Source organism: Mytilus galloprovincialis, chromosome 2 (genome assembly GCF_965363235.1).
Source record: "Mytilus galloprovincialis chromosome 2, xbMytGall1.hap1.1, whole genome shotgun sequence".
Lineage (NCBI taxonomy): Eukaryota > Metazoa > Mollusca > Bivalvia > Mytilida > Mytilidae > Mytilus > Mytilus galloprovincialis.
The window spans coordinates 17,937,017-17,960,820 of NC_134839.1; the positions used below are offsets into that span (position 1 = coordinate 17,937,017).

General features: G+C 31.7%; 1 protein-coding gene across 4 annotated transcripts in view; it reads right to left on the minus strand.

The window, feature by feature from the left end:
- Positions 1-203: 203 nt before the first annotated feature.
- Positions 204-23,804, minus strand: part of LOC143063034 (uncharacterized) — a 29,218-nt gene continuing 5,617 nt past the window's right edge. Inside the window, exons 2-8 of one of the 4 annotated variants that reach the window (XR_012974927.1) lie at positions 20,776-21,091; positions 19,384-19,794; positions 17,164-18,434; positions 16,211-16,393; positions 14,856-15,036; positions 2,045-2,160; positions 204-357 (exon numbers count right to left, since the gene is read on the minus strand). Coding sequence is in view for 1 of the 4 variants with exons in the window: in XM_076234945.1 (XP_076091060.1) it covers positions 2,119-2,160; positions 14,856-15,036; positions 16,211-16,393; positions 17,164-18,434; positions 19,384-19,794; positions 20,776-21,084 (2,397 nt within the window). In the remaining 3 variants the exon portion in view is untranslated. Of the gene's footprint in view, positions 358-2,003; positions 2,161-2,795; positions 13,447-14,855; positions 15,037-16,210; positions 16,394-17,163; positions 18,435-19,383; positions 19,795-20,775; positions 21,092-23,804 lie in introns of those variants that run through there. The other 3 variants (XR_012974926.1, XR_012974925.1, XM_076234945.1) reach the window with 3 other exon arrangements.

The window sequence follows — 23,804 nt, forward strand, 5'->3', positions numbered from 1 at the left end:
GCAATTATGCAAATGTCAATCAACATGATCTACACAAAGCATATATTCATGGACAGCTGGGGTATAGCAAAATGGTAAACCTCTTCCATTAAACAATAATAATAATGGCAACTCCGAATCCAGTGGAAAATATGACATGCATTTTCAAATATAGACAATTAAATGAAAATGAACAAATTCTGAAATATATATGTCATACAAACCTTCATTTGAATCATTTTAAGTTTTAACTACTGTAGCTGGTGAATTTGTTACCATCAACATGCTTGAGATCCAAAACTGTGATATCTTCAAAGAATACATCCCAAGTATGGCGATACTTTTCTATGCTTCTTAACCACACAAGAAACTTTTTTCCTGAAACAAAACAATCATTTCAGCATTAAAAATGTATTTACCTTCCTACGAGCTTGCAGTTGAATTTGTACACTTGAGGAAATGTTAAGTTCGTTATTGAAATGAACTTCATTGGTTTGATTTCAGCAAGAAACAAGAATGTGTCCTCAGTACACGAATGCCCCACTCGCACTATCATTTTCCATGTTCAGTGGACCGTGAAATTGGGGTAAAAACTCTAATTTGGCATTAAAATTAGAAAGATCATATCATAGGGAACATGTGTACTAAGTTTGAAGTCGATTAGACTTCAACTTCATCAAAAACTACCTTGACCAAAAACTTTAACCTGGAGCGGGACAGACGGACGAACGGACAGACGGACGGACGAACGGACGAACGGACGCACAGACCAGAAAACATAATGCCCCTCTACTATGGTATGGTGGGGCATAAAAAAACAAAAAGTATAATTGGAAAATGAATGCTGATGGTTTAGTAAGTAGGTACTAGGACAATAATAAGGTCACATATTGATTCAGACAAATCATGGTACAAATTATCAGTTTTAAATTGTTTTGTAATTAATAAATGATGGTAACAAGAGTGCACATGCTGAAATGTCTTGCCTTCTTTACTTATCATTGATACTATCTTGATAGTCCTAAATATAAAGCTTTATTACAACTGTCACATAAACCTAAAATTAACCACAAAAGCTAAACATTGACCAATGAACCATGAAAATGAGGTCAAGTTCAGATGAACCATTCCATGCAGGAATGTACAGCTTATAATTCTTCCATACAACAAATAAAGTTGACCTATTGCTTATAGTTTAAGAAAAACAGACCAAAACACAAAAACTTAACACTGAGCAATGAAGCATGAAAATGAGGTCACGGTCAAATAAAACCTGCACGACTGACATAAAGATCATAAAATATTTTTATACACCAAATATAGTTGGCCTATGGCATATAGTATTAGAAAAAAAGACCAAAACTAAAAAACTTAACTTTGACCACTGAACCATGAAAATGAGGTCAAGGTCAGATGACACCTGCCAGCTAGACATGTACACCTTACAGTCCTTCCATACACCGAATATACTATAACTATTGCTTGTAATATCTTAGATATGGACTTGACCACCAAAACTTAACCTTGTTCACTGATCCACGAAATGAGGTTTAGGTCAAGTGAAAACTCTCTGCCAGGCATAAGGACCTTGCAAGGTACGCACATACCAAATATAGTTATCCTATTACTTATAATAAGAGAGAATTTAACATTACAAAAAATATTAACTTTTTTTTCAAGTAGTCACTGAACCATAAAAATGAGGTTAAGGGCATTGGACATGTGACTGACGGAAACTTTGTAACATGAGGCATTCATATACAAAGTATGAAGCATCCTGGTCTTCAACCTTCTAAAATATAAAGCTTTTAAGAAGTGAGCTAGCACCGCTGCCTCCGCCGCCAGATCACTATCCTTATGTTAAGCTTTCTGCGACAAAAGTCACAGGTTCAACAAAAATGAAGGAAACCTAAAAAATCTTGCGATAAACTTAGGTGCTCTGTAAGGGGAAGTAATTACTGCTCTTGTCTTGTCTTGTTGGCTTGGCAAATAAAAATCTGGTTATAAATAGCAATTAAATCATACCTTCCTATGCAAGATTTTTTTGTAGGTTTTTTTCCCTCACCCTTTCAATATCTGTATTTTCTTGATATAAGAATGCCCGCCAAAACATTGTCCAATTTCTTTTTTGTATATCCTCTACTCTACAAGTCTACTGGTATACTGCAAGTTCCATACATACTGTAATAAAACATTTAACATACTATAAATGTTTTTAATATTGCTTGTTATAGGTGGGACTGAGAACATACATTTTAATTCTTTTTTTTATTTCAAATTAAAAATATTCTATGAATGAGATTTTTTAAAGGGGCAAGTGTCATGAGTATTTTAAGCCCTATAAAACTATATATAATTTTATCATTCATATATTTGTAATAAGTATCTATGTATGTGAGACAATAAGATTTCTGAAGTACCTTTTAAATTAAATAACAATGTTTATGTATTATAATAGATAAACAATGTTTTAATCTGTCAAAAGGAAAATTTTTATAAGGCAAGTTTTAGTAATTAGTATATTGACAGACTAATAAAAACACTTTTTTCTTAGAAATTAAGAACCAATTCAAAAGTAATCGTTTGTCCTCGTAAGTTATGTTGCAAGTCACAGCCTAGTCCTATATGACATTTTGGTCAATCAGAACACCTAAACGACCTTCCCACAATGCAACACAACTTCTAAATTGGTAATTTACAAGTTTCAACATTTTAGAAGCGAAAATAATTCACAAATCTAACACATGCTGACATTTGTAAGATATATTTTCTATAATATACAAATAACCTTTACTGAATTTATAGTAAACACATACCAACCAGGTTCTTTTTCTTGTAAACTGTTTTCTTTTTTACTCTAGAAATGGTATTTCATATATTAAATGATCATAAAAATGATACTTCCAGTTATCTTTGAAATGTCTTCAAAACAAAATTCTTCTTCCAAACTGTTCTCCCTGACTGCCTACAATTTATATCTAATCTGAAGACTGGTCCAGCTGCCCTTTTTCTGTTCTGTTATATTAGCTATTCAGATCACAGGGGAGAAAACTTTACTAGTTTAATTGGTTACAGCTTTTACACTCTGGATATATGTTCTCTTTTCAATATCTTGTCAAATCTTTATTTCTACTTTCTTTCTTGTCTTGACGAGGTCATAATATCCATAAAATTCTCTCTTAAATATTATAATTAAACAAATATTACCTTCCCCAGCAACCATTAGCTGGGTGAGGCATAGATCAAACCAATGAGAACTAAACAAGCTAGAGCTTGTCCAAACTTTAATCTGCTATTTGGACATTTTTCCCACTTGCTAAAATTTGTCTATATTGAGCTGCAGTTCAATAACAAAAACCTCACTGAATGACCAAGCATATTATTTGATGACAATGCTAAAAGAAGTTGTATAAGGGAGCTACCATTTGATTTTTATTGGGGGCTAGGATGAAAAATTTTGTCCTGCATTTTTTTTTAGTTGTTATCTCTGTCCTGCCTTTTTTGTTTTTCACTCTATTCGGTCCTGCCTTTTTTTTTATTAGTTTGTCCTGACTTTTTTTTGATAAATTGTCATCCTGCCTTTTTTTTTTTGCAAAGTGTCTCGTCCTGCCTTTTTTTTTTACTCAGAACGCCTGTCCTGCCTATTTTTTTCAAATTTCATCCTAGCCCCCCCCATAAAAATCAAATGGTAGCTCCCTAACAGATGATTAAGAAACTAATGGAGCATATGAAATCCTGGGGTAAATACCAGACCAAGAAATTTCAAGATAGAAACAGAAAAAGATTTTGATTTTATGTGATTAAAACTCGACTTTTAGGGTTATTTTGTGGCAGCCAGTTTTTTTTGGTGGAGGAGGCCGTGTGCCTGGAAAAACCACCAACCTCCAATAGGAAAACTGACAATCCTAGTCAATTAAGATTAGAGTAAAGTGCACCCGCATGAACGGGGTTCGAACTCACAACCTCAGTGTTGATTGGCTTGTGATTACAGTAGTAACTACTTAGACACCATGACAACTAAGGTCCCAACAGAACAAGAACCAAGAGTACTGTTATCAAGTCATCCTCTCACTGCATGTCCAGTACAAATTCATTTAGAGTTTTGTCATATGGTACAACACTTGTTCCCCTATTTTTATCTTTTAGTCTAATATGTCAATTGATAAAAAAAAACTGGCTTGGGTTGCTGTCTCATCTCTGTTTACCCCACATCTTCCTTTACTAAATAAAGATAAAATTAAGATTAACAAAAAGGAATAATTCAAGAAAATAACCAAGAAACATCACAGAATCAGACACTATTGTTCTAGGATTTTTAAAGAAAAGTTTGCTGCTAAAATTCAGAAAAAAAAGAAGCTCAAACCAGACGTAAACATTTTATCACAAAAATGAACTTCTTTGAAGAAATGGATACAATTTTTCAGAAAAGTTGGTCTCCATATGAGTAATGGGTGTATATATAAAAAAGAAGATGGGGTGTGATTGCCAATGAAACAACTATTCACAGGAGACCATTATTAAAATGACACAGAAATTTACAACTATATACATATTTTGTTATAAACTTAGAGATTGATATTCTTTGTAGGATCGCTTCTGAAAATCATGACAAATAAGAGATTGTGTTATGAAGTTCATAAAATAACTTGTGTAAGCATATATAAGTCTTGTTGCAATAAATATATGATAAAATTGAGAATGGAAATGGGGAATGTGTCAAAGAGACAACAACCCAAACAAAGAGCAGAAAACAGTTCCATGTTTGCTTCAAGAGTAAAATCAGCAGTTGTGTCTGTCTTCAAAAACAATCATCACCACAGCTGAGAAGGATAAGAAACAATGAGTTATAAAATAACAGACATCTAAGTACTTTATAATCATGTGGTAAAAATCACATGACATAGCCAAGAGGCCATTGTGTTTTGAAAGCATAATATAGATTATAAGAAATTGTCTCTATTTTTTCCCAAACATGTTGATGAATGAATAAACTATGTGTGTGTTGTTTCATTTGCTGCCCTCTCTGTCATAAGTAGGATTCTTCAATTTGACAGATTGTTCATCAGTCAATAAGAATCAATTTGTATGTCATTTAAGAAATATTAAATGAATTTTAAGTCATTTGTTCACAAGCACATGAAATAGTGTCAATTAAATTCTTCTTGAAGTTAATGATTGAATACAGAAGAATCAGTTGTGGAACTGAATGTAATTGAAGACTGTAAATCAATCAGAAATATTAGTAATTTACACAATCCAAATACACTTCATTAACCTGATGGTCCTGATCCTTTAAAAGATCTCACAATACTATAGAATATCATATTGTCATCATTTTCATAAGAGATCTGTTACTGTTAGTAACAGTTTTCTTTGCTTTCAACATGTTTGTGCAATAACTTTCAACCTCTATACTGGACTAAAAGTAAGAACTGTCAAAACCAATGAACTACTGTGATGATATGTTTGTACACTTGATGTCTATATATATTGATTTTATGGAAAATTTCTAATTTAGAAATGCCTTATAATACAGGTTTCAACTAACTCATACAAATTTGACATTATTTGGATTTTGGCTATTATTTTTATGTCCTTTTTGGTACTATATACATGTAGCTCTTCAGCTGTTTTAGTTCTATCCATGGCTTTCAAATATTTGGCTTTGATTGTTCCTGATGAAGGTAAATCAAGGATAGCGCTTCTGATGCATGAAACTGATAAAGTGTTGATTTGATTTTTTTATCTGATTCCGATACTTTGGTTGAAATTAGTCTCATACCATGTAACCTTTCTTATATAAATACTTATTTTCTGGTAAACTGAGTATGCAATTTGAAAATCCTACAGAACAATTGATGAATTGATTGAAGACTGCATAGCATCCAGCAGCAAATATTACATGCATACTCAGGATAACCACTTAGTAGAGAGATAAGTATATCATTCTTCGCACTAGACCTACACATCAAGTCTCAGACTAAACTCCTAGTTACAATGATTATACTAACTCAAAAGGTGTCAGCCTTGGTCGAGTAGAATGCAACTTTCAGTTTTTAAGTACCAAGTTGAATCTAGCTTGAGATCACAAGCTATAATAAAACTGACCAAACAGTTTTCTAGGAAATGTGAATCTAAACAAGGCATCACAATGTTATGAAATAAAGTATATATATCGTGAATGTATCTATTGAATCATTAGTATACCTTACTAAATCTATTGTTCTCTGCTTACAAGCAGTAGCTAGGGATCAACTAGACTTTTATTAGTCAATGTCAGAATATTTATTCCATGTGGGAATATGTCAGTAGCATTTAAATGTAACTAAATCGTTGTGTTTACACATACACACATGATTGTTTAAATATGGTAATTTTTTATCCTTGAAATATGGTTAAATCCTGAAATGTTTCCATTGAAATTCAAACCTCATCCATCTTGCTCTGCCATCAGTCATGTCTGTCAGTTGAACTTGTATCAAAATGTCTACCAACCACTGTTGAAATATTTTCCAGCATTTCTTTTATAGAAAACAGCTACTTTTTGCTGTATACCTTATATCTCAACAAATCTGTATTCACAGATTGCAAATATGTTTCAAAATAAGTGTAAATGTTTATACTTATAGAATTAATTGTTTTCAAAAACAATATTAAGCTAAAAGATTTTATACAGAAGCAGATAATCGTAAAATCCTATATAAATCTTTAGATGTTACACATTTTTTACTATGCATCCAAAAGGAAATGACATCATGATTTTTTTTCTTTATTCAGTCTCTGAAATGCAAAAACTATTGTAAAACACTGAAGAAATGTGTTAAAAAAATAACAGTTTACAAATTAAACTGTTTACCAAAACTCTTTGAAAGTAATCCAATCATGCATGAAGAACCAGCGCTCCAGTGTCATCAGGCTTCAACTTCCTGTCTTTATAACAAATAGCACAGTATAAAATAGCATTTTCTAGTGAATTAACCTAAAAAAATGTTTTATTATTTATAGAAAGAGATCTATACAGGGATGACACAGATGACACAATGTCTGTAACAAACTGAAGTTTATGGTTTGAAGGGGTTTTCTACAACAAGTCTCAAGTCTCTGCAGAATTAATCACAACACATCAAAGTCAAAAGGATGTTTTGGAAGAAAAACAAGAAAGCAAATTTATTACATCAGAATCATCAAAATCAATCATCATAAACAGAAACCTTAACGTCTTGCATTTTAAGATTCAAAATCTTGTAATCAGAAATACTTTCGCTGAAAAAAATACAGCAATTTGAACGATACTTTATTCCCAGGTATCATCCAGATTCCTATTTGTTTTTCTATGGAGAAAAATGAGACCAGATCTCCTCTTCAATTACATAGCACAGTCTCAGCAACCTCATATCTACATCATTACTGGTAATGTCTTTACAAAGTAAATCATCCAAATAGGACTTTCTCAGACTCCAAATATAATTTCTGAAGTGGCACTTTATATTGACAGATCATGACCATCTCTTCTTCCTTGAATTTTCAGAATGTTCACAATCTGGTTTAATCTTCACTCTCATTTGAATCTTCAAAATTAAATAGTTAACTAACTCATTGTAACATAACATCCTAGTAGGATAACCTCCAGTACTTTAATATCACCAAGAAATCGGTGAAAAACACTATATAAATGGTTTAAGAATATTTCTGTTTCTTTCTTCAATGGCTGTCAGTTTAAATCCTCTCACTTTTTGTTGATTTAACCATCACATTAATTGCAAAGTTTATTTTCTGAAATTCAAAATCCAAAAAACATAAAGAAATAACTCTGTCTACATGCCTCATTTCTTTAGTATCTAAACAAGATTCCAACTGTGCTGCAATTGGACTGATGGAGTTGCAAGTTACAAATAATGAATTACCTCCTACTACATAAAACTTTCGTATTTCCATATAAAATATAAATCGAGTACCTGTACTAGTATAAGTAATTTAATCTTCTGATTGACAGTTTTCTTATCTACTTTTTAATACAAAAGCTATTCTTCAAAATTAGGTGCAATCAGAAAAAAAAAGGCTGAGGTATATGTGTCAAAATAAAGGACTCTTAGTGTATAAGAGAATGAGTTTGACATCAGAGTGTCAGAGAATGAGGTTGACAGTGTATCAAAGGATGAGGTTGACACTAAAGTGTAAGAGAATGGGTTTGACACCAAAGTGTCAAAGAATGAGTTTCACACCAGGATGGCAGAATGAGTTTAATACCATGCGTATCAGAGAATGACTATGATACCAGCATGTAAGAGAATGAATTTGACACCAGTGTCAGAGAATGAGGTTGACACCAGAGTGCAAAAGAATAAAGTTGACACCAGTGTGTCAGAGAATGAAGTTGACACTATATATATAGCTAGAATGTCAGAGAATGAGGTTGACACCAAAGTGTAAAAGAATGAGGTTGATACCAAAGTGTAAAAAAATGGGTTTGACACAAAAGTATCTGAGAATGAGATTGACACCCAAGTGTCAGTGAATGAGATTGACACAAGAGTGCAAAAGAATGAAGTTGACACCAGAGTGTCAGAGAATGAGTTTGATACCAGTTTATCAAAGGATTTGGTTGACACCTGAGTGCAAAATATTGAATTGACACCAGTGTGTCAAAGAATGAGGTTGATACCAGTATGTGTCAGAGATCTATTTTGCATTTTAAAGGTAGATAAATAATGAAAATATTTTCTTGTTTGTAGTATAAGATAACTATTTTTATTAAACGGTACAAGCAAAACACATTTAAACAAGCAAGCACAAGAAAATATGTAAATTCAAAGGGCATGTTCTAGGTACAATGATTTTGAAGGGTTGGAATACACCTTGTAAAAATGGAGTATATTGGTAGTTAGCGTGAATTTAAATGGCTCTTTGAAAACAAACTCTTCAATTTTCTATCATGAATGATTGATCGTGAGAGAATGAATGACTTCCAACCCTTTTAATCTTTACATTTTGTTTTGCAACAAAAAACTTCAGGTGGGTGATACGATGTTGTAAGTAAATTCTGAATTTAACAATTTTAAAAAGATTTCATAGCAATAACAACACAAAATAAATACAAATACATTAAACTTGAACATATAAGAAATATATTTGTAGACATATAAGTAAATTTTACTCTGCACCATGAAAATAAATCTATCATAAAGCATGATTCCTTCTATTGCATTCTTCTTTAAATTTCGAAACTAAATAGAGAATTTCAAATAACTTAAGCTCCATAAAAATTCATTCTCTATGAAAAAATATTGAAAATATTGCGCTAAAAGAAAAGCCCTTTTACACAAAAAAAAACAAAAATTCATATAAAAAAATCTACTGGCCTTCTTTTCGAAGCTAAAAAAGCTACAGTTAATCCTTTAAGCACATAAAGCAATTTTTATTATTAATAAATGCAATATATATTTACTAAAAGTATATCTCCGACATGAAAATCTGATAGTGAAACATGATGTTGTATTCTATTTTGAAAATGAAATAATTATTGCTGTATGAAAAACTATATTTATATTGATAAAAATAAAAATAAATACTCAGTCTCTTGCAAAAGACTCCTAATTATTCAAACAAACATAATCAGTTTGAGTATATTAAAGTAAAAGGAGACATTTCCATATAACATGAAACTTGTTTTCTCCAGCAAAACTATAATGAAAGAGAGCATCAAAAAAAGTTTAAACAAAAATCCTCTAAAAGCTTACTGACGTCTGAAGCATAGTAATATCAAGAGAAAAGTCTACAAAATATTTCTAATCAACAAGAACATATTCTATATTTGTAAAATATGCATTATACCCAAAAGTAGTTTTCACTCTTCAATGATAAGGGGTTTGATATAAAATATATGTATACATGTAGCTAGCAATAAATGATTATTTTTTTTTTTTTTATCATTTTCCTCTGTAAAGCTGATGTCCAAAGTGAAGATAATGAATGATCATATTTACCACAATTACAAACTAATAAAACCTATTGAGTTGCATTTTATAGTTATATTTATGATAAAAAATGAAGTCTTCTACAAAGAATCATATAATATAACAAACAATGACTTCAAATTATGGTGATACAATGAAAACAAATACTCAACTTGGACTTCAGCTTCAGAAAATATAACATTCTAAGTTATAATAAGTTTTTTTTGGTTGTATAGAGTGATATGTGACTTGTATGTCTAAATACTTTATGTAAGACATATAACAGCCATATAAAGGCTTATATTTTTGGGCCAAAAAATCTACTTTCAATCAAGCTTTCAATGAAAAAAAATCCAAATAGATATTAAATCTGTGTCCTGAAAAATGTTATCATCTGAGATTCAAATTCCACTGTAAACAAATACAGCATCACTGATGCTGAATTTATAATTTCAACGTTAAATGTCTTCTTATGGCGTGGGTGTTCTGGATTTCTAATGTACAGTAACTTATATACTGGAAAAGGATTTCTTGTGAAGGAAATGTTTTTTGCATGTACTTAGTTCAGCTATTTTCCTCCTCTTACAAAATGTAACAAATCTAGAAAAGTATCTTTACACATGTGTGATCCACATTCACTCTGACGGGAGGCTAGTTTCTTTAAATGAATATATTCTTATTTTACTTTTGAGTATAAATTATCCATAAATCTCAAAATCTGCCTATTAATCCATCACTGTTTCCACCAAGTAAAGTGTTCCTGGAAATTTCATCATTGTCGCATTAAATAACTTTTCTCCATCACTGCTTCCTATAAAATAATCTTATAAAATTTTTTCCATCAAATTAACTGGTCACATCATTTTTTCCCATCCTTTTAACTTTTACCATCCCTGTTTCCATCAAATAATTCCTCAATCACAGTTTATATCAGGAAATTACTTTCTTTATCACTGTTTCCATCAAATACTTTTTTCATCATTGTTTCAACCAAAAATAACTTTTTCTATAGTTTCTACCAAATCACTTTTTCTGTTGATTTTCCTTAAAAAAATAATTTCCAACACTGTTACCATCAAAGAACTTGTTTTATCACTGTTTCCACAGAATAACTTTTTCCATCCATGCTCCCGCCAAAAAATTTCTCCAACACGGTTCCCACCAAATTACTTTTCTGTTCCTTTTCCATCAAATACATTTTCCATCACTGTATCCACTAAAATAACTTTTTCCTTTGCTTTTTCTTCAAACAGTTTTTCAATACCTGTTTCCATCAAACACTCAATCCACCATGGTTTTCCACCAAATTATCTTTTCCATCACTGTTCCCTTCAAATTAACTTTTTCAATCATTTTTTCCATCACTGAGAAATATGTCCAATTCTGGTAACATATCCTAATCCTGTATATTCTCTTTAGTATTTAAAAACACATCTAGCAAAAATTCTATAACTTCTTCTGTAGATGCATCAGCAGGTTAAAGTGTAGAACCAAACAAATTATTTAATTGGTTGACAAAGCCTTTACTCTTCATCTGATGTATCAAAAGGTTGTAGAGCGTTATTAAACCAACTATTTGATAGTTTCCTTTCGAACTTCAATTTTATATCTTGCCTTTAAAATGCATGCCAAACTGTATGTTACAAAAGGTACATCAAGTAGCTGAACTATTATGGCTCTTTACAGCTTCTATTTCTATATCATGGTTACAGAGGGAAATTGATGTTAGAATACTAATTCCCCAAAAAAATATTGTCTGTGTCAATTATCCAACTGTCTCCATAGATTTTTTTAATCTACGACCACTAGTTCGTCATTTTTGTATCCTAATCTTTGGCACTTTAAATGTGGAAGATTTGTTTTGATCCATCTTTTACTAAAACCACAAGGCAGATTTACCAATCTGAGGAGAATTGAGGTAAATTATGAACCACTCTATGATTTCCCCCTAAATAGCTAAGAGTTTATATGTATGTAAGTGTCTTCTTCGAACTACTATAACTAGATTTAGTTTTCTGGAACTACATGCCACTGATCAATGAAATTCATGTGTTTGAATCTGAATAACTGTAAATATTTGTATAACATGTCATGTTGACTGTTTGATTCTTGAGAAAATGATCTTTTATAAAAAGTTACAAAAGTACTTTTTAAATTTTCGATTGATCGTTTTGAGTTCATAATTCTAACCCTTCTTCATCCAATATTCAGCTGCTGGTTTCAAAAATCAATATTTTCCTTTCTGTTTCAACTCTTAATTTCCCCAAAAATTCTTAAAAGCTTCATTTTCATAAACAGTAATCAACAACATGGGGTATCTTGCAGCATGATAACTCTCGTTCTGTTGTCTTCAGATATATCTGTGATCAAATACTGATGCTTGAACTGTCACCTATAATATCAAGTCTGTGTCCTTCAAAATTCCATGCCTACACTTGTCTAGTCTACCAGCTTAGAATATAGCTTCTAATATAATAACTTTCAAACAAAAAATTATCTTTCATTTGTTCTATTGGTGATGAAGTTCATTTTAATTCAAACATTGTACATGTACTATATATTTTCTTTGCAGACTTCTGGTATTTTGTGGACTGTGTTCAAAGATATTTCATGTGTTATAGCATATTCTTGTTCAGGTGAATCATAGAAAACCAGTTAGAAATGGCTATGCAAATTTTCTATTAGGATTTCTGCCTCTAAATTTACACCATATTTCGAATTTATGTATAAGCCTTATATTTCTTTGTTTCTATTTCTGGTCAATCTAAGGAAAATATTTGAAAATGTACGTAAAATTGAAAAAATCTAGTCTAGTGTCCAATGAGAGAGCCATGTTTTACATCTTCATAAGAAATTCTGGTTTGGTCATCATTATTTTGTTTCTCTGGACAGTTCTGTTCAATGTGTTCCGCCAACCATCCACAATAGTTCCACATGGATTCAATCCATCAAGCAATTTGTCCATTCGATACTTGGTCTTATTCTTTTCTCTCTTGCAAAGGTGAGAATGAATAAATGGCGTTAGTAACTTCTGTCTTGTATTGACCCCAGTAATGGTATGGTTAATCTGCTTCAGCAAGCGATGGAGACTTTCCTGCATTTCAGCATAACTTTTCTCAAACCTGAGTGTGTATGTCTTTCGAAGCTTTTTATTGTTGGCATTGTAATCTTTTAGACTCATGGTTGCAACGGTACCAAAAACAACATGACAATTATGAATTTTTAATGCCGCCTCTGTCTGCCTCATCTGGCTATAGAATGTGTCGAACAGATTACGATCTTCAAATATAGTTTCCTCATAACCAGGTGATGTGAGAGTTGTCAAAAGGTCAGGTATACCTGTAATGAAGTAAACTGTCTTGTGACCTGGGATTTCTGAAGCTCTTTGGCATGCCTCATTGGTCAATTGGGAAAGAATGGCACCAGGAACCAGATGAAATTCATCACAATCCAATCCAACGTGTAAATCTCTTCCTCCGATGCAGGCATAGATTAAAGTTGTATCTTTAAACATCTAAAATAACAAGCATTTTTTTCTTAGATCTTATACAGAGTACTGTGGATTCATCGTAATTTATAAGTTACCAATTCTCATGGATTTACAAATTTTCTATAGGCTTCAAAACAAACTTTGGCAAAACCAAGAAACCAAATAGCCATAAAATTTGATTTTTACCTCAATTTACAAAGAATTGGTACCCATGGAAACAATTGAATCAATAGCATACTGAAGTTTTTACAACTTCTCATATTTCTACAAATTATTTACATTTCTGAAAATATATATACTAAGCATTTGTCAAATAAAGCTGCATGCTAATAAGCATGTCATTCATTAAACAGATGATAAAGAGGAAATGCTCCCGTTTTCCCCTGTTGGGCAATAACACTGGCTCCTGCCTTTAAAGATAAAAGAGAACTTATACATGGCATTTGTATATTTTCTATTTTAAGCACCTTTTGGAAGTAACATTTCAATCAATTGTTAGTTTCTTATTCTTAAATAGTTGTTTTTCGCCTTCCTATTGCAAATTATCCTATACATGAGACATTTTCTGGCAAATGTCCACCAGGGACCAAAAAGACATGGATGCATTGTTCCAAACAATTTTGCATATAATAATGATAGTAATTCATGCTGGTGTTTTTTCAAAGATAACTTTTATCTTTTATTTAATTTGTTAATAAAAAAACCTTTTTTAATCAAATTCAAAATTACTTACCGGTAATGCACAATGAAATAACTTATATATAACAAGTTCATAATGCAAATGTAATATAAAAAGCTAGTCCAAAAACTACATAAGTTCATTCTGAAACTGATTTGGATTAATAGTAAAAATGTACTTTATTACAAACAAAAACACTAAACAAGTTAGAAAGCAAGTGTGAATGTCTGTAGATATATCAATATCCTATAAAATTCAGTTATTTCATTTATGGTATAATTCAGAATGGGTTCGTCTATTTATTTTATTTTTTTTACCTAACACTTAAACATGATAATCAAGTATTAATCAATCATAGAAAGGAAAAGCTATATGTTTAAATCAAATAATATGTTTTTCTTTTTTATGTTCACAATATATTTTTTTAGGGAGGAGCAGGTGGGAGAGCTGAAAACTATGTTCTTTTTGTCCTTTTCTCCCAAACTTGAAAATAATAATAATTGTGTGTACCTTTTTCAATTAAAAGAGAAAACTCTCATTGACTTTTTTTCTTAATGAATGTATGACTGATAAGTTAGACAAGAATGTTTGTCATTAGGTAATTGTGGCTGGCTCCACTCTCATAAACATGAAGCTGTTCAATCCACTCTTAATCTTTCCATACAAACCTGCAGTAAAACTCTCTTCAAAATCAAGCCAGCGCCATCCCTACCGAACTCATCAATACTCACAATTCAATGTGTTCAAAACTCACCAGTCTATCTCTGTTGAATTGAGCATCTGACGGAGTGCACCGAAGCCACTGTGGAATTTCCTCTTCTAAATCATCGTAATATTCATTGAAGTCAGTATCTAGACCACTGTCTTCATCGTCACGATGGTATTTCTGTGAGACCTTACCACTATCCTTTGTCTTTAATTTCTTCCTTTCTGGGCTGTTAGGGTGAAAATTGGTTTGAAGAAAATTTCATCAATGTAACTAAAGTATAAATGTTATTTGTTTGGAAATTTAAAACGGACCAGAAAAATGTATAAAACTGAAATTTTAACAGAATAAATTATCAATTTTATGTTATTCCTCAGCTGTTTTTTTAATAACAGAAACAATTCATGTGCCTTTTTCAAGTCTGAAATAAACTAATTTTTTTTAAGCATAATGGGATTCAGGAACACTCCTCCTTTTCAATTTAAACTTGTATATCTAATAATATCCTCGGAAAACCATGAATAAGAATATCAGATCTATGTAAATTTGAGATCTTTATTTGCAATGGAACGAATGCTGTAAAAATTGAAATAATTTACAAATAGTTTAAATTATAAAACCTTTCCTGGGTCACATTTTATACAGATTCCACTAAATGTGTATCAAGTGGTCCACAGCTAATATTTGAGCAAAGTAAGAGAAAAAAAAAATCATCAAAATAAAAAATAAAAAAATTGTATTTATCTCCCCTTAATACAAAAAAAAAGACATGCAAATAGCAGATGAGAATTGAGTATAGGATTACTATATATAGCTTATTTAAAACACTATGAAAACACGAAGAAACCTAAATGCTTGGTTGGGCATATTCAACATGTATAAGAAAATAAAATAAAAGTGTCAACACCTTTTTAAAAGGAGTCAACAGTAAATGTTTTAATGAAAACCAGAGACAAAACTTTTATTTGATTTATAATGACAGTTTTCAGAAATTATTTTTGTCATTAAAAATTTGACCTTTGTCAATGTAATGTACGACCTGTTGCATATTTTGTACTACATGTATAACATTACCTTGTTTATTTCTGAATTTACAAGAGCTTTATATACATTTAGGATATATGCATAGACATTTAACAAGAATCTCTCCCAACTTTGGCCCTCCCCTTTTTCAAAATCCTTGACTGAAACCTAAATACAGTTATCTGAGCGTGCTGCTCAATTACAAGGTCAATATATTTTAAATTTGATAACCCAATAAATGCATGGAATATTTGTTATCAAAGTTCTGTAGTATCAATTCTAAATAGTTGTTCTATGCTGTCAAGGCCATCCTAAACAAACTAAAGGGGAATAAGATTTGTTTTAAAAATATAATATTTTTTGTATGATAAGACTCAAACCTGTTGGTATGACGTTTGTCTCTGCTTGACTTGTTGTATATATTATTTGTGTCTCTGTCTCTGTCATCATCTCTCCTCCTTTTATCATAATTGTCATAATCTGTTCTGCTGGCTTTTCTTGCATTTTCCTGTAATCTAGCTCGATTATCTCCCTTTGGTTTTGAAGAATCATTTCCTCTTGTCCTGTTGTGTAAACAAACAATTTTGAATTTAACTATCTACTGCTTTAATAATGCATATACAATGTGTATATTTTAATGTATATATATAAATATATATATATATATTTGAACATATTTGTACATTTGTTTGCACCTGTCCTAAGTCAGGAACCTGATGTTCAGTGGTTGTCGTTTGTTGATGTTGTTCATATAAATTGTTTCTTGTTTCTCGTTTTAATAAAAATTAGACCTTTGGTTTTCTAGTTTGAATGGTTGTACACTAGTAAATTTGTGGGCCCTTTTTAGCTTGCTGTTCGGGGTGAACCAAGGCGTGTTGAAGGCTGTGCTTTAACCTATACATTCTATAATGGTTTACTTTTACAAATTGTGACTTGGATGGAGAGTTGTCTCATTGGCACTCATACATGAACCACATCTTCTTTTTATCTATAAATAAAAAAGTCTATAAAGTTGCTATCCAAATAAAAACTTTTATGTTGTCATTTATGTGATATTGTGGTTTTTGAGATATAATTTACTGAATAAATTTAACTCCTGATAATCAAAATTATCAACCTAATCAAGCTAATAGTACCCACCTTGTCTGAAAGTTTTGAATTACAGATTGATCATTAAAATATTCACCATTTTTTATGTAGGCAGTATAAGGAATAAGTATTTCTAAAGGGAAAATAGGAAAAATATTTAATGACACACACACATTAGAAATTAATGAAAATTTATATTGAATTTTGACAGTTTATAGTAAACATAAACTTTAATATTACAAACCAATTTTCTTCTCTCCAGGTTGTTTCTTTTCTTTCATCTCTTCTGTCTCTTTCATCTAGTTGATTAACTCTACTTCTATCAACAGGATCAGTATGTCTGACTTGCTGTTGAGTATTTCTTCTGTCAACTTGTCGATCATTCAATCTATCATCATGTTTTCTAATGTCATACCTCTCAACTTGCCGATTATCCCTCCTGTATTCTTGTTTTTTGATATCATAATTTCCAATTTGACGATCATCTTTTTTGTCATCCTGATTTCTGACGTCGTATCTCTCAATTTTTCGATCTTCTTTTCTGATGTCGTATCTTTCAATTTGTCGATCCCCTTTTCTGTCATCATATTTTCTGATATCATTTCTCTCAATTTGTCGATCATCTTTTCTGATATCATTTCTGTCAATTTGACGATCATCCCTATAATCATCGTGTTTCCTAATGTCATATCTATCAATTTGTTGATCATCCCTCCTGTCATCACGTTTTCTAGTGTCATATCTCTCAACATGTCGACTGCTATCTTTGTTGTCCATATGCTCCTCTTTTCTAAAATCTCTGGAATCACTGACAATATCTCTATGTTCGTATCGGTTGACATTTTTGTTGTCCATGTGATCACCTATATTCAAATCTCTATAATCATTGACATTATCATAATGACATTGATTTTTGTTGTCCCTATGATCAATTTTTCGATTATTTCTTTTAATGTCTCTATCATCAACATAATCATCTCTTCGATCAGTGTTTCTCTTGTCTTTCAATTCTTTAGAATAACTCCTCCTGTCCCTAGTATCATGATAATCATCCCTTCTTTCATCTCTTCTTTCATTTTTTCTTTCTACTGAATAGTTTCTTCGGTCTATAGAATCATGATAATCATTCCTTTCATCATCAATTCTGTAATCTTTCTTTTCGTCAAAATAATTTTTCTGGTCTCTAGTACTATAGTGGTGGTCTCTTCTTTCATTGCTAACAAAATCTTTTCTCTCTTCTGAATAATTTTTCCTATCTTTACCATCACTTCTTGGTCTATCATATGACCTATCCTGTTTATTGGCTGTTATATGGTCATGGGATTTAGAACTGGATGTTCTTTTACTAGTATCATGTGACTGATAATCTTGAGTTTGATTGGATATTCTGGAATATCTTTGATTTGTACCTGACTTTGGTGATAACTGTCCACTTCCTCCTAAACCTGTTTGTCTTTGAGTAAACTGTTCATTTACAGCTGCTTTACCAAGTATATTAGCATTTGAATAAGTACCCTGCAGATTAAATTAAGATCATTAACTTTCAAGTAAACATTTAAATTTTCAGCAATTCTAAGCACTAAGTCATAAAAAAAATGTATCACACCAGAAGGTATTAAATGTATGTGTATATATATATGACTGAATAATAGCAAACGAAAAAATCTTACATGGCAATTGCAATGGATCATATAAATATGATACAGTACATTACAAAATATAATATATAACCAGTCTAAAAGGTCAAAGAATCTCTTTGGGTCGTGTTTTGGAAATTTTTAAATTGTATTTGCATCTCTATATACTAAATATGATGTTTGAGTAAAACTGTTTAACTGTTTTATTGTATAGAATTCAAGATTGTTATGATTCAATTTACATCGCAATCATACTGAAGAAGGATATCTGTTATCCCAAATATTTAACATTTGTTCATTTAATTGTTATATTTTGGTGACATTGTAACCTTTTAGACTGGTTATATATAGATAATATATATACACATTCACATATATTTTACTGCAACTGATATAGTCATTAAGTTCTCTGGAGAGCCACTAAACAAATACTTGATAAAATAGCCATAGCTTCCAAGGACATGTAGTAATGCTTTATTGACAAACTTTATTATTTCAGATATTTTTAACACTGCAAGTTGTAAGACATTAAATTGTCAGAAATGTTTTTGAAGGTAGGAAACAAACAAGATATTTTGTGGCTGTTTGTTCTGGTAAAAGCGACGTTATATTTTAGAAAAAATAATATTCTGTAAAAATTCTGTGACTTCTATTTGTACATGTACATGTAATATTCTCTGTGAAATACGCCTCACACAAATTAGTGGCTTAGTGTCCATGTTTAAATAATCACAATCTTTTTGTATACACAAAATTAAAAGAAAACATTGTAACTCAAAAGGCATCCATGTAATTTCCATAAAAATATAAAACAAATTGATTTTTACCTGAGTTCCAAGACCTGTTGTTGCCATTACTCCTGGCTGCAGGAATTGCTGACTAGGATAGAATCCTGCAGAGCTAACAGATTGAAGATAAGGGTTGGCATAGCTTACTACACCCGCTGGGGGAACATTCGGCTGCATGGGAGGGGGATGAATAGAATGTTGTTGTCCAGTCATACCAGTGCTCCAGGGAACAACAGCACCTGTAGGAGGAGCCAGCTGGGAATCCAATGCATGCTGGGCCTGGGCTATAACTCCTTGGATATGAACTTTACCCGATGATGATGAGAATGATGGCTGAAAGGTAGAGGTAGCTGCAGCATTATCCTGAAATCTGTTTGGTCTGACTGGTTGCTGTAGATGATTATATGAGGTTGTTGTTGATAATCCTATATTCTTAACTGTTGGCTGATACTGAAAAATAATAGTACAACTGAACTAGTCTATATCTTACTTGATTTTTTTTCTTCAAAATACTGGATATATTATTATATTCAATATTCCATTACATAATGAAAAACATACATGTTAATGTGGGTTTGGTGTTTTGAAGTGATACTAAAACAGCTGATATAGCCATTTAACCGATATCAGATATTATCGCACCGCGGGTAAAATATATCACGTTGTGATTGGTTTAACCCCATCACGTGGTGACCCCCTATGAGACTGTAGGGGGTTAGTAAATTTCATAGGGGGTTCATGGCGCGTTAATAGGGACGTCATCTATTAATGTTGTTGTGTTTCATTGTTTATCTTTCATCATAACGCAGCAGAAAAAGTCCAGCGTGCGATAAATTCGGTAAAGTTAACTACTGACCCCAGACGGACCATAGAGGGTGAATAAAATCCATAGGGGATTTGGCCTCCAGCCTCACCCCCTATGAATTTTACTAACCCTCTATGGATTCGTAGGGGGTCAGTAGCGAACCATATAACTTATAAGGTGGAGTCTACTGTATCATTTTTGTCTTATGAACTAATATGATGATCAGCAAAATAAACAATTATTTATGTCTGTGCATGTACGTAGATGCCAAAAAATTTATTTATTTCGTGGTGGTTACTTTTTTATTGGTGGAGGAAGCTGGAGTGTCTGGAGAGAACCACCAAACTTCGATAGGAATACTGACAAGCCCAGGTAGCCAAATACAATTTGACAATAACATTTGTATGTTTCATTGTATGAACTTTTATAGCCCTGATAGAGTATAAATATACATGTTCATATTTGACATATGTTTCAATGTAAAGACTTTTGACTCATATTTTACCCTGATAAGGTATTTAACATATATGTTACAATGTATTTTGACTTGAATTTTTTTATAACCTTAGTCTCTATCTAGTATTTTTAATTAGCATAAAACTGACAACCATAAAAAATAAACGTACTATTATGAGGTCCACTTTACCATCATATACAGGTCCCCATGTGACTTGATATGGGGTGTTTGATATGCACAAGCTTTTAACATCATCTTCATGGCTTCCACTTGATAAGCGTTGATGAAATTTCCATTTCTGAACATGAGTCTGCAGCTGTCTTAAACGGAAACATCTGTACCCACAGAGAGAACAATAAAATGGCACTGTATGAATAGGAGCATGTTCTTTGACCACATGATATATAGCTTCACCTTTAACCCCATCAAAGTTACATCCTTTCTTAACACACTTGAATCTTGCTGTTTCTTCATTCATTTTATATCTAAAATAATATAAAACATTACAAGCTTATGCAGAATTTTCTTGCTGGATTGAAGACCCATTGTTTCCTGAGGCTTTTTTATGTTTTTTTGGTCTGGTTGTTGTCACAATCCCTGTTTCCTTTCTCTACTCTTTTAAGTTTAAATTGCATGAACAGAATACTGTTGTAAATTGTACATATAGTATAATACATTGTATCCAACTAACCGGTAGATGTCTTAAGTGTTTTTTAGGGGTTTATTATAAGTTGGTGAATTATTCCCACCCCTGTAATACTTCTATTTTCATTCTTTCATTAAAATTATGTAGTTCATAGTTCACATAAAGACATAGTAAATAAAACTAGATATATGTATAAGTGTTAATTTATAATCTCAGGCAGTTTATTACAGTATGTAAACCAGTATACATGACTAACCTCAGTAAATATATATGTAGGCTACCAATGTTCCCCCTTCCCCTCTACAAGTTAAACTGAAAGTTGTGATTTGGACTTAAGTGAAAGAAGTAGAGAAATTAGAATTCAGTATTTATTCAAGAGTGAAAATTCAACTCCTACCCAAATATGGGTCCTTTCGCCCAAAAACATCTTCGCACCTGCTTACAATCCCCTCCCCCTTTTTCTCTTTCACACCCTGCACGTTCTCAACCTACAAGTTTGCATCATTTTTGTTTTTTAAACTGCTTTGTAATCAAATTTTGGTATAATTATTTTTTTGTGTTGAATAAATCTTAATCATGCAGGGTTCTTGTTAAGACGTGTATATGTGTCCTGGGTGCATCATTTTGAACCTGTGAATCCCTGGGTCACACCCTGATTGTACAAATGTATCTCCCGAGTCCCAAACACATCGTTTTGCCTAGAATATTTATGTTTCTACATTGTTTTGACAAGAAATTAAAACTAAACTGGAAGTCCATGTCGAAAAATCTATGTGATGCTAGATCAATATTTTTGACAGCTGATTGATTTATAATTTACATTGTCTGCATGGTTGAACATGATATGTTGATTCATGCTTTGTTTAGTGTATTGCTATAAATATCTGTTTTCAATGGTTCAAAATAAAGTTACAGAGCATAGGGGTCAAGCTGTTTAATACAATTATCTTTCGTGTTTTTCATTTAAAATCTTCAATGTTTTTATATGCTGATGCAGTACAAATGTACATGCATTGACATCAAAGCAAGTTTAAAATTCAATAATCATAATTTTCAAACACACAACAATAATACCAAATCTAGCTACAACATGTAGCTGTGTATAAATACCAATTATCAGTTATAATTAACATTTTATAACTGTAATAATCATCAAGTTGATAAAAAAAACATTTCATGATAATTTCCTTATTTATATCCAAGAAAATATTTTGTTTGGGTATACATCTGTACCATGAATGGCATGATTGTATATATGAGGGTTTGGATGGGGTTAAATGATTAAAGAATAATGCCCTTAAAAAATGAAGATTAGAGAATAACGGGCAAAAAAAATGAAGATTAGAGAAATGTGTGGTCTAATTTTTGAAGATTAGAGAAAAAGGGGTTAATTTTTTGAAGATTAGAGAAAACCAGATGCTCCGCAGGGCACAGCTTTATACGACCGCAGAGGTTGAACCCTGAACAATTGGGGCAAGTATGGACACAACATTCAAGCTGGATACAGCTCTAAATTTGGATTGTGATTAAATAGTTGACACAGCATAGGTTTCTGACACAGAATGAATGTGGTCTAATGAACTTAAATTTTTTTTTGCCTTTGAGCAATTCACTTTGCTGTTGAATATTAATCCTCTCAAAAAAAATGTTTGAAGAAATTTTCTTTTTATTTATGAAATCTGAAATGAGAAAAATTTAACCCCCCCCCCCCCCCATTTTTTTTTTCACATCCGGTGATCCCCCTTTCCCTTTTTCCAAAACTGATCTCAATTCAAACTTTTAATGGAGTTTGCAACAATAACTACTCATTTAAATATATCATAAAATATTAAAATGTAACAAAAGGTGCTTGTTATCACTGAATGGTAAAGATTGTTTTAATTTATCAGTTGGTAGTAAAAGTGAATATACATTGTATATTGTATAAAACAATGATTTAAGTTGACTCAACTACTATTCTGGACAAAGAAAGATAACTCCAATTAATTGAAAATTTCTTGCTATAGGTTACAAGAGCGCAATTATTCGTAATGCATTTTCCATAGGGTACCACTAGTGTTCCGTATTTTTTTTCTCGAAGACTACACAAACTAGGGAAAATCGGATGGCAGTTCCTGTTAGTACAAATGCCGGTGTTGCATTACAACTAAAAAAAAATATAGGGTCATGCGGCTCAAATTGACTTAAAATGCAGTTGAAAAAAATCGTCCACTTTTTTCGCTTAATGAAAAAGGCATATTTTTAATGGCTCCGACGTGCAGAAATTGAAGATATTTTCTATACTTCGTAAAATGTGAATATGATTTTCGGCAATTTTTAAACCTAATTGGATAAGCTTTCGATTAAATGTAATTCCAATCCTGTATCAACCAATCAGAAGCCGTATAGGATTCTATTCTGAGTACCATCTTGGGGTAAAAAACTTGCCGGTAAAATGTAAACAAATAATTGCGCTCTTGTAACCTATACGGTAGGGAAAAAAAATTCCGAAAATAAAGCGCCCGCGCCAAAAGTCGCGCTGGCGTCTATCTAGATGATATCACATCTTGAAA